General features: G+C 45.2%; 1 protein-coding gene across 4 annotated transcripts; it reads left to right on the top strand.

Moving 5' to 3' along the window:
* The first annotated feature begins 811 nt into the window (after nt 1-811).
* C1QTNF8 (C1q and TNF related 8) lies at nt 812-12010 on the top strand. 4 transcript variants are annotated; one of them, XM_083711023.1, is made up of 6 exons: nt 812-1155; nt 5460-5633; nt 5694-5721; nt 7629-7712; nt 9088-9325; nt 11251-12010. In XM_083711023.1, exons 4-6 carry the CDS (start codon nt 7680-7682, stop codon nt 11796-11798), a joined length of 819 nt encoding a protein of 272 aa, XP_083567149.1. In that variant the 5' UTR covers nt 812-1155; nt 5460-5633; nt 5694-5721; nt 7629-7679; the 3' UTR covers nt 11799-12010. The 4 variants fall into 4 exon arrangements, with proteins under 4 accessions (XP_083567149.1, XP_083567150.1, XP_083567147.1 ...); XM_083711021.1 differs by having other exon boundaries at nt 813-1155; nt 7620-7712; XM_083711022.1 differs by having other exon boundaries at nt 813-1155; nt 5389-5633; nt 7620-7712.
* Nucleotides 12011-12235: the final 225 nt, after the last annotated feature.

Genomic DNA, 12235 nt, shown 5'->3' with positions numbered 1-12235 from the left:
GTGACCTACACCAGTATCCTATGTAACTGGCAGATGTTCCTCAAGGAATCTTGATGCTTGAGATCCTTGTTTTTAAATTGGAAGTGTTAAGGATTGAGATGGGACCTTCTGCATTCAAAGCATATGCTCTACAGCAGTGGTTCCCAATAACATAAGTACTGCGGGGCCCCTAGTTTTCAAAAGTGAAGTCATGGACCCACCTTTACTTTTGAAAATTCTAATATCCCTATGGTAGTTTTTGTTATGTGAATGGTGCTGCAGACCCCCTGGGTGGGTTACGTGTGTGCATGGACAACCAGTTTGGAACCACTGTTCTACAACATAAGGACATAAGAAGAGCCTATTGGAAAAGTCCAATGGCCTGTCTAGTCCAGCATCCTGTTGTACCTTGGCCAGTTAGAGGCCGATGGGAAATCTGCAAGCAAGACCTGAGCCCAACAGCACTCTCCCTTTCTGTGGTTTCCAGCCACAGACATTCAGAAGCATCCTGGGTAAGGCACAGAGGTAAAGCTATAGGTTTCATGGAATAGATGGTTTGCAGGAGGAGCTCTGAAGGAAGAGCAAGAGAAAGCAAGCGATGTCTTCATGGGGCAAAAGTCTACAGCTGACCTGAATCCTACACTTAAAGTTCATAGAATGTATATTCTCAGCTCAGTGCTGATCCGAGACTCCAAAGCACGTTGCATGGTTGGAAAGTTCACTCCCTTGCCAAAGCCAAGAACATCTGTCGATCACATTAATAAATTCTTTTGGGAGGAAAAGTGGCCTTCTAAGTGATGCTAGTTCTCAAAGGAAAATGAATTCCACGTGTCTCCCCCTTGTCCATTTGGATGCAGAAGACGTTGGTCTGCTTAAGTTTTCAGCCTCCTCTTTTAACCTGAAGATGCAGAAGCTGAACCCACAACATCGTATTGGACGTGTGTGCAAGCAACTCCAAGAAAATCGTTCTGAGAGCCGCTGGCCATGTGAGGCCACAGAGTTTCATAAGAAGTTGGCTTGCTACCCAGTGTTTCATTTGGATACCAGGAAGGGCGCTTCTAACGGCGGGAGAAACCACAAGTCTGATCCCTGAATGAACAAGGGAGCACTCAGATCTCCAGGCTGAGCAAAGGGCAGCTAGGAAGCTGAGGAGAAAGGAGTTTTTGAGTCACAAAGGTAAGTTGTGTGACACCCGAAGTAGTGATATGCAACAGAATGAAAGCTTATGCCAAGGAATTAATAGGGGTGGCAAAAAGAGAAGGTCACCAGTTTGGTTGCTCAAGTTTTTGAGTTTGAAGTGTTACAACGGATTGGGGGACAAATTGATCTGTTACTAGGATCAGGGGAGAAATTTGACTCTGTTCCCAATTCAATGAGAAACTAGCTAATTCATACTTCTTGAACCAATATGCGAACCAAGATATAATTCTTTGAAATGCACTTTTATCCAAATTTTGTGATGTAGTGGTCCAATCAAACAATGTGTACAGCCAGGCATATATTAGAGGAAAGTGTGCCTAAAAATGCATATATTGGTGAAAATAACATACAAAACCGCATTATAGTAGGGGATGTTGCCTGCAACAAAGTGTGCCTTAGTCAAAACTGGATAGAAAAAAATATGTATTTTTAGGAGAAATATGCACTCAAATGCTGATGAGTTTTCACGAGAGGTTTTTCAAACTGCTGTGGAAAGGGGGAGAGGCTGAATTTAAGATTGGAAAAATGAGAAACCAAGAGAAGCTGAAATGAACAGATTTTTTCACCCCTGTGACCTGTCAGTGGGGTAATTGTGGCAGTGGTGATGTCTTTCCTAGACTGATCTGGACAGAGGTGCAAAAATGGGCATATAATCCAGGTGATTTATTCATAGAAGATTACATTGGTATGCTATTTTCCTTTCTATATGGAATAGTTAAGCATGTTTTCAAGACATGAAATGAAATCCCCTAATATCACAATTTTTCTTTTCAATTTCCCCTGATAATGTGCATTTTTGCACACATTGCCTGGCTGAAGAACTGTGCTGCAAAATTGAGAGAAGTGAGAATTCTGAAGAATGGTTGAGTTTCAATTCACATTTAGTTTTGGAGAGTGCAGATTATGTAGGTTTGCCTTTAAATGTGAACTGTACTGAATGTCTTCCCCCATTCCTACTCCTGACATGAATGAGGGTGGGAGGTGAAGGAAGAAGGCAGATTCCATCCTGCGGCCTCTTTTTGCTGATCCCTATATACTACATCAGCCACTTTGCCAAAGACAAGATTGGATCAAGAAGGATTTGGGATGGTTGCATCCTAGATAGGTAGGGAGAAGTCTGCCGGGTTTCCCCCACCCTCTACCATGCAGCAGAAAGCCTTTCTGGATCAGCTGAGCAACCATTGATGGAATTGGTTTCCTGCCTCATTACATCAAAGCTGCATAGACTGGTGCTGGGTTCCTGTTGCGTCTGTCTGCGGCTCTCGTCACAGCAAGCTGCCTTGCACCGGGTGGTGATATCGACTTTCATGATCAATGCCATGCTAATGCAGTCACACGAAAAGAGCAGCCCTGGGCAGGGAGGGGAGGGGAGGCTCTCTGCTGAATTCTTCTGAACTGCTGTTGGCAAGGATTCCACAGGTGCCACCCTAACACCCTCCGAGCCAGGAGCAACAATCTGTTGTTGCAGATATCAGAGTAGTATAGCGCTCTGGTAGAAGGAGGGGAAGTTCTTCTACCCGAGGGTCATAATATCCTGTCCCCTCTAGTCCTAGATGCATGGCTTTCTGCTATAGGGTTGCCTGATTCCAAGCAGTGAAAATCCAGAGGTGGAGGAATCTGTCAATTTCAGTTTCTCACTTTCTCCTTTTTCCAACCTCTCCTTTCCAGTTCTCTGCATTTGTGTGTGTGTTCCTTAATCGTTGTCTGCATTATAGGGAATAATTTGCATATTACTGTGACTAACAGATACATTTTTTTTGCAGGACATTTGTCCAAACACAATGCATTTAAAAGAAATATTGTTATAGATGGGGGGGCGCGACCCCCGCTTAAACTCTAGAAATTAATAAATGATAGGATTTTGATTATTTGGAGTATAGAAGGGAAGACTGGAAGCCAGTGGAAAAATACAGGCTAAGCTTGCTTTCCAAGCCAGGGCTTCACTTGGGATAGATGCATTAACATGACAAAAAGTGTTGATGGCCCACCAGAAAGGAATTCTTGGGCCTGGGCAGACAAAGGTTGCCATGGTGATGTGGTGTGTGTTTGAGGTGTCAGGAAAAGAGATGCATTAGAGCAAGGGGTGTTAGGAAGAAGAAGGGAGAGAACAGACAGAGATCCATCTTGGGTGGGCAGGCTGAAGGCTGGCTGGGAGAGATGCCTTTGCCTCCAGTGCTGCACTGCTGTGGGGGACAAGGTCTGCTGGAAATGAACATGCTGTAAGATCTGGACTCCCTCCATGCAGACTGAAGGTGTAAATAGGTGAATAAACCATATTTCTTAAAGCTATGATAGCCGCCTCTGGGTGAGCACCTGGATGGAACCTCCTGGAACCTTGCTTCTGCTCGGTAGAGAATGGGGGTGGCACCCAACTTCTGTAACAATATACTATTTTCACTAATGTATGCATTCTTATGCACACGTTCCTCTAATATATGCAACTTTGCACACATTCGAGAAAAATTAAAGCAAATCTGACTTTGCATCAAATTATTAAATCTGACTTTGCATCAAATTATTAAATCTGACTTTGCATCCACTTTCCCCTACTAGGAAAAGAACAAAAAGTGAGGGATCATTGCTAGCCAATACTTTTGGCTGGAAATGGTATGAAACCCAGGTTTCCCTTTTGCCAGGAACATAACTGTAATGGAAAGAGCTCTGCTTCTGACTCAACGGGAATTAAAAAAAAAACATAATGTGTTGAGATGATGATTCAGCTCTCTGTTACAGCCCAAGACAGCCCACTTGGGGTTGCCACCCTGCCTTCTGGTAGGGCTCCTGTGCTATTCACAGCTGCATAACAGACAGAAATTCAACAGGCAAAGCTTTCCCCAAGGAGAAGATATCTACTTGTGCTATGACTGTTGGCAGTGCAGGTTCCCTTGCCTGATGATGAGGGGAGAAAACTTACATTATCTTCAGAAGGGGAAATATTCCCTTTCTGGGTGTTCACACTGTTGCCCCAGCAGAGAATAAAACAGATACACATAACAAACATTTAGCAAGGGACAATGCTCATTTTCTTGCCATGCTAATATTCACCTGCTGATTTCTGGTCAGTTATGAAGGAGGTCTGTTCACGGGGCAAAATGGGTCTGAGCCCCCTGGAGCCTTTGTGAACTCATGCAAACAGGGTTTCCAGTGTGGCTGCCCCTGTTCTGTGGGGATACAACAGGCACCCACTGTCTGCACTTTCTGGAAACAACTGAAGAGTGGCTGGGGCAGGGTACTACTACTACTACTACTACTACTACTACTAATTCTGTTCTGACAAGCTTTCCTAGCTGGATGAATGGGTCTCTGCCATGGGCATCCTTTGGTACCTGTCTGTCTATCTGACTGTCTATCTGAGTCGTGTGGTGTATTGGTTAGCGTTAGAGTGTCAGACTAGGATTTGAGAGACCATGGTTCAAATCCTCACTCGGCCAGGAAGCTCACTGGATGGCCTTTGGCCAGTTGTTGCCTCTCAGCCAAACCTACATCACAGGGTGTTGTGAGGATTAAATGAGGAGGAGGAAATCATGTCTTCTACCTTGAGCCCCACGGAGAAAGAGCAGGAATATAAGGGCAACACACACACATTTCTGTTGTTTTTTTGTGTTCTTTTTTATCATTTTTATTGTACATCACCTTGAGATGCATTGTGGAAGGCGATTAATAAGAAAATAATCATAATACATACTACTATGGCGACTAATTATTATTATTAATTATTAGTATTTTGCATGCTTAATGTCACATCTTAATTTGGCCCTCAGGCAAAACCTGGCCATTCATTGCATGTGTAGAACTGCTGTTTCTGTTTTTATTGCGTAAATCACTTTGAGACATCTGAGTGCAAAAATGTGACTAATAAATAATGATAATTATACATTACAATAATGTCACAATAATGCAGGAAATCTGTGCCTTTTCCACTTCTATACCCTCTTTTTCCATGCCTTCCTATATATACCTAAATATGCAAGGTTGTCGTTATAGAGCCCTTTCAGGAGGATTTCTAATGCCTCATTATGATCCTAGCTTAGCATGAAGAAATACAGTTGGGAAGGTGAATAGTGAGCTTAATAGTTGCATGGTGTTTGTGTGTGTGTGCGCGTATAATAAAAATGGGCAGCTGCAGCCACCAGTTCCCAAAAATCCTTGAACCACCACTTGTTTTGGCTACTAACACTATCAAAATGTCTCAAAAACATTTGGCGGCAGAGGGTCTTATATCAGCAGGATGTTCCCAGAAGCAGCAGAAAACACTGTAAACACTTTGACCATTGTTGTAGCTGCACTTCTTTTCTGAAGTCAAAGCTTCCTTGCCGAAATCTCCATCCCTTTTCGTGGCTCCAGCAACACGGTGCTAGAGAACCAACGCCAGTCTGCCCAAACGCACAGAGGAAAGCGACCCCAGTCCATGGGAAGCTCTGAAGCCAAGAGGAAGACGGAGTGAAGGAGACAGCTCTGTTTCCTCTGGAGGGGTGGCGGTGATGTCACTTCCTCCCCATCAGCCCTAAGGAAGAACCTTCAGATCTCCCATTCCACAGCAAGGTAACCTGGGTGGCCGATGGGCGTTGTAGTTCAGAAGTTCCTGGAAGAGCACCATGTTGGGGGGGAAGGCGGGGAGCCCTCATGTCTCCTTCCCAATGCCACTGCTGCCCCTGTCCACTGGCCGGGAGAAATTGGGTGCCCTTGGGGTCAAAACAGAAGCCATGATGGCTTTAGACATTCTGGAGCTTTCCTGGGAAAATTGGGGCTGTTGAAGCATATTCCCTTGCCAGAAACCCTGGAGAGGTGTTGCCAGTCAGTGTAGGAAATCCTGAGCAAGTTGGACCAGTGGCCTTACCTGGCATAAAGTGGATTACTTTGTTCCTAAGAACAGAAGTCACCACAACAAAAGACAAGTACTTGCCAGTTTCAAATTAACACCACTATCGATTTTAGAACAACCCCCGCTGTGTTTCCTGACTTTGCAATGAAAAAGCTCCCATAATCTTCGAGCCAGCAATTGGTCTGGTTCCCTTTTCCTCCACTTCAAAGATAAGGATTTCTTCTCAATAACACGATCAGCTTTGAATACTCCCAGAGAAATGTAATCTCGGTCTTTCCTTTTGGAAGGCAGAGACCGCCCCTGGCCATCAGCTTAGCTCTTTAACTCCCTCTCCAAGCCTTTCTTTGACTCTTTCTTGTGCCAAGGGGAGAGAGACCTTAGGATTCGTTTGCTGGATCAGGCCTAAAGGTGCCCCAGTTTTTGCCATAGGAAGCTGCCTTATACCAAGTCAGACCCTCACTCTTTCTCAGTATTATGGGTTTGAGTTTTTTGCTCTTGTTTTTTTCATGTATGTTGTGCTTTTGTATTATATTTTTCTGTTGTAAACCACCCTGAGTATACCCTGAGTATACCACCCTGAGTATACCCTGAGTATACCACCCTGAGTATACAAATTTAAATAATCATTATATTAATAATACCACTGAGCTCTTGGATGTGATGCCATTGCACTCTGAGTTTCCCCAGCCCTGAAAGTAGCAGACCAATGAAAAGAGATGGGGGTGAGAAAACTCATAATGGAAAGATGTTCTGTCATGTACTCTGTTGCTAAATACTACAGAGAAGAGGACATTCGGGGCTTCTCTTCCCCATGGTAGCAACACATCAGCCACAATGCTTTGCTTGGACTGCCACAGGAAAAAAGTACCTAAGAGTATGAAGTTGCAATTATGTCCCTATATTCAGCTATGAAATATTGTGGGGCATGTGTGCAGTATTCTTATTTCCTTATCGGGAAGCAGAGTCTGAAAAAAGGGTGATTTTTTTAAGATAGCGGGGGGAAGGGGTACCAACCTTTTGGATTTTTGAGCAAGTGCCATGAGAGCCACACAGCTCTTATAACTTCCACTATAATTTATCTGAGACATGAAAATCACATAGAGCTGAAAGAGGGAGAGGGAAAGAGGGCCACTTTCCCAACTTTCTCCTCTATGTACTTTTCAAGAAAGAAAAAGGTAGCCATCCTCAAGCAGGAAGACAGTGTGTGAGTTTTGCTCAAACATGGGTGCCAGAAAATAAATCGGGGTGCCAGTGTGACCACTTGTGCCATGTTGGTGACTCTTGGTTCAGGGTCACCTAGAGAGCCAGTGTGGTGTAGTGGTTAAGAGCGGTGGACTCGTAATCTGGTGAACCGGGTTTGTGTCTCCGCTCCTCCACATGCAGCTGCTGGGTGACCTTGGGCCAGTCACACTTCTCTGAAGTCTCTCAGCCCCACTCACCTCACAGAGTGTTTGTTGTGGGGGAGGAAGGGAAAGGAGAATGTTAGTTGCTTTGAGACTCTGTAGGGTAGTCATAAAGTGGGATATCAAATCCAAACTCTTCTTCTTTTTCTACTGGAGGTGAAATTTGAATGGGGGACTTAACAGGCTCCCAATATGAATTGATGATGTTTTCTCAGTTTCTCTAGGACACCCTCTCATAAAACTGCAAGGACAGCCAAGCTTTTGGATCGTTCGTAATGCCACAGGGGAAAACAACGAGCTTAAACTGGGTGAGTTCATGGCAAGTAAAAATGACGATCACTTCACCTCTGAAGGATCTGTATCTGCATATAATGGGGACACTGAGAAGCACAGTAAGCTGAGATGTTATCTGTACTAAGCAATGTTTGTTCTGGTACGGTGTGAGTATGGTGTTATGTCCTTGAGCTCCAGAAGCTCAAAAAATTAAACCTCAGCAGATGCAAGGCCTGCTTTCTCAAGGAAAGAAACAATATCAAACATCAACTGACCCTCCCAAAAAGGGTAAGAAAACAGGCAGATGGGGACTGGTTGAAGACAGGCTAAGACTGGTGGGGCAGTGTCCCTATTTGGCCTCATGGACCAGTCTCCACACATAATTCCACATAATGATTTGAACTCACAAGCCAAATCTTTGACTACAGGTGTCTAGCGTATTCCTGCTAATGCCCCATGACTGCTTAGCAGGTGATCCTCCAAATCTTTGCTGTTAAGGAGGAAGTGGGGGAAACTAAACACAGTGACTTTGGGACTAATAGAAGGTGTCTTTATTTTCCACAACAACCTAATAAGCCATAATATGTGTCTCAGACCCCAGGATGCTTCCTTTCACCCTTCACTCTTTTTACTACCCCGCATCGTTGAAACACCCATCATGGTGAGCAAATAGGGCTTTGATCGGTTTTTGCCATGTTCAGACACCGCAGGCCCGCTGCACTCATCCATCATTTTATATACAGGTAGCTGCAGCAGATAAATGAGACTGTGGGGTGGATGTTTCTCTGGCAAAATAGTTAATAATAGATTTGATGCATTTTCTCTTTTCCTACCGATCTTCTTCAGCTGCATGCGAAGCAAAGGTGTCAGAAAACAATTTTTCCAAAAAAAGAAGTCCTGAGCTGAAAAAGGATCAGGCGCGTTGTGGAAGAAAATAAGTTAAAGCAGTGCTTTTTTCTGGGGGTACACATACCCCTGAACATTTTGTGAATCTTTGTACTTTTGTCCATTTACTTTGTTTATATTTCCCCAATTTGAGCTATAAAAAATGGTGATTTTCTTGAGTCAAAATGAGAGTACCCCTAAACATTTTTTTTTTAGAAAAACAGCACTAAGTTAAAGCAACAGTTTTTTGTTGAGTTGGAAAAGCTTCAGAAAAGGGCAACCAAAATAACCCTGCGGCTTTTAAGCAGCAGACAAGGAGATACAAAAAGGCTGCCAGAGGAGCACAACATAAAAAAAAATTAAAATTATCCATAAATTCAGGACAGCCAGAAAGAAACCACCACCACCACCAGTTGTTGGTGGGGGCCCTGATTCAGCAAGATGCCTGCAATGCTAGCGTAAGTTAGGTGGCCCCGAGTCCCTTTCCTCTCCCTGGAAAACATTTCTTCCTTCTCATTTGGCTAGTTCAAGATGAGGGTGCCCCTTCTCCTGCTCCTGGCTTCTTCTCTGCATGCCACAAGACCACTGGGTGAAAAGGCCTTCCCAAAGAGAGAGGCCCGGAGGGTTTCATCATGCGTGCGATGCTGCGGGCCGGCTGAGCAGCCCAGCTCCATCACCGCTTCCCGCTACACTCGGATGACCAGCGACTCCCTCTATGCCATGCCCAGGATCCAGCCCACCATCAACATCACAATCTTGAAAGGTAAGCAGCCGTCCAAGGTTAGTCCTTCTTCCCTGCAAGAGTCGCTTCACATGGGCACATTTATCACTCAGTGTCTGCAGCATCCAGCAATGAAGCTAGCGTGTGTGAACAGCATTCAGAAACCATAGATATTGATTATTTATTGATTCGCAACATACTTTTGTTAAAAAACCTGCTTTTCAACACCCCCATCTCCCCACCAAAGGCTTATGAATGTCAATGATAAGACGGTCCTTGCCCTCCGTCTTATAACTGAAAAGACACAGCACAAAAGGAAAAAGGCTTTGGAGGGAGGAGGCGGAGAAAGCAAACCCAGGCACTGTTTCTTAGTTACAGAGTTCTTATAATGACCAGTTGGAAAGGAAAAGCACTCAACATCATTTTAAATGTACCCTTTTTTCAGTGGAATTGACTAATCTGGTGATGGATGGGCCTTCCTGTAGGGGCCGTCCTCATGACTTAGCTACCTTTACCTTCATCCCTTAATTCTGTCTCCCAGCTGAAGAACGTCTATGTATTTACCTAAAAGTATTATCCTTAAGTTGCTTTTTAGGGCTTTGCCCTCACAAAGTGATACACAGCCAAGAGCAAGAGAAATTATCAAGATATAGTAGTAACGCTGGCTTGGATCCAGAATATTTTAAGGAGCTTTTCTGTAGCACTCAGGCTGATTCCAATCTCAGTAAAAGATAGCATTGAAGAGGGATATATGCAGAGCTCAACTACGAGGCCTGCAGAGATCTACTGTGTGTGCATGCCAACTTGAGCCATCTCAGCAGTGGGCACCCAGAAGGACTCCAGAAGCAAATATCAGCATGAGGGCATGTATACAGGCAAAGGTGGCCCTTCAAATAAACTATAGATATGCTTAATACCACTTGTTCAAAATCCATTCGTTATTGGCATCGCCCCTTACTTCACATGTGCCAAAACTGAATTCTAGCTTTGCAAATTGGCTCCTGGATATTAAAAGATTCAGAAGGTACTTCTTCACTCAGCGCATAGTTAAACTATGGAATTCACTCCTGCAGGAGGCAGTGGTGGCCACCATCTGGGATGGCTTTAAAAAAGGATTAGACAAATTCGTGGAGGTGAAGGTTATCAGAGACTCTTATTCATGATGGCTATTGTAATAGGAATTGGGGTTGCTCGTGCATAAGTTGCCTCTACTCTTGGCAAAGTTGCCTGGTTAAACCTTTCCCTGGCTGCACATCCCTTACTCCGTGGCTGTGTCAGTCACTGGCAGAATCCGTCAGTGGGCGTTTCCTGAACTTCTTCCAGCATAAAAGTTCTTTGACGCCAAGTCTCCGCCTAGCCTCCCTGCGTGGAAGTCTTCTGCGCAGGGTGGGCGTGGGCAGCGGAGGACCTGTGCTCTCCCCGCTAGTTTCTGTGGAAGAGTCCTGGAGACATCTCTCCGAAGCCCTCCCCTGCTCCCCTTTCTTCCTGGTGTCACGCTGAATTCCTTCCTCAGTGGATGAGTTCCCTCTCTCCCTGCTGGGCCCTTCTCCGGCATCGCTGGAGAGCCTTTCCTCCACTCCTGGCTCCGATGGCAGTTCCCTGACAGCTATACTCTGCCTCCTTTGGCTAAGCCTGCAACACTTCTGAATACTAGTAGCTGAGAAGTGCAGGAGGGGAATGTGATCTTGTGCTCAGGCTCTGCTTGTGGGTTTCCCACAGACAACTGGTTGGCCACTCTGAGAACAGGAAGTTGGACTAGATGGGCCATTGGCCTGATCCAGCAGGCTCTTCTTATGTTCTTGCCTGGCCTCCATAGAATCATAGAGTTGGAAGGGATGCCAATGGTCCAACACAACAATTCAGGAATGCAGTCAATCTTTTGTCCTGGCCAGATACCCCTACCCTCCAGCCCACAACTACATGGCAGATAAGCACTTTCACAACCTGCCCTCTCCTTGTGCCCTCAGGTGAAAAAGGTGAAATGGGAGAGCGAGGAATTTCTGGCCCGGAAGGCAAAGCGGGTGAACGAGGCCTTCGTGGTCATAGCGGCCAGAAAGGGCAAAAGGGCCACATTGGGCTACCAGGCAACTCCTGCAAGCAACATTACGTGGCCTTTTCTGTGGGCCGGCGGAAACCCCTCCACAGTTCTGACTACTACCAGCATGTCACTTTCGACACCGAGTTTGTCAACCTCTACAAACACTTCAACATGTTCACGGGGAAGTTCTTCTGCTATGTGCCGGGGATCTACTTCTTCAACCTCAATGTCCACACCTGGAACTACAAGGAAACCTATCTCCACATCATGAAGAACGACAACGAGGTGGCCATTCTCTACTCGCAGCCCAGCGAGCGGAGCATTATGCAGAGCCAGAGCCTCATGCTCGACCTCCTCGAAGGGGATGAGGTTTGGGTGCGGATGTTCAAGCGGGAGAGGGAGAACGGCATCTACAGTGAAGAGTCGGACATCTACATCACCTTCAATGGCCATTTGATTAAGCCGGCCATCGAGTAACGGGCTCCACGTCTAACATAGGATAAGTGGTCCCACCTGTTCTCTCGAGGGGGCATGTCCATGAACTGCTTACCTACATGGGGTCCAAGAGAAATTTGGAAGGGTAACCCATGAACAAGTGCTTTGAGGCTTGCTGTTTCCACCAGGGCCTCATCTGCACCGTAAAGCAGCATCAAACCACTTGAGACAGCCATGACTTCTCCCAAGGAATCCTGGGAGACCCCATTCGCCTCCATTAGCTACAGCACCCAGACTTTTCAACTTGATTGTCCCACACTTGTTTGTTGTTGTTACTGTTCTGTTTGTGTTATATACCTTAAACTTGATGTAAAAACTTAATTTTAAAAATAATAATAATAGGCACTTCCTAACACCTTTCAGCCAATTTATCAAAGTATACGTCCCATGATTCTTTGGGGAAAGACATGGCTGTTTAA

The sequence above is a fragment of the Podarcis gaigeae genome (assembly GCF_964106915.1).
Source record: "Podarcis gaigeae genome assembly, chromosome: 14".
NCBI classification, from domain to species: Eukaryota; Metazoa; Chordata; class Lepidosauria; order Squamata; family Lacertidae; genus Podarcis; species Podarcis gaigeae.
Note: the sequence above shows the minus strand (reverse complement) of the source record. Positions and strands in the feature narration are given on the sequence as shown.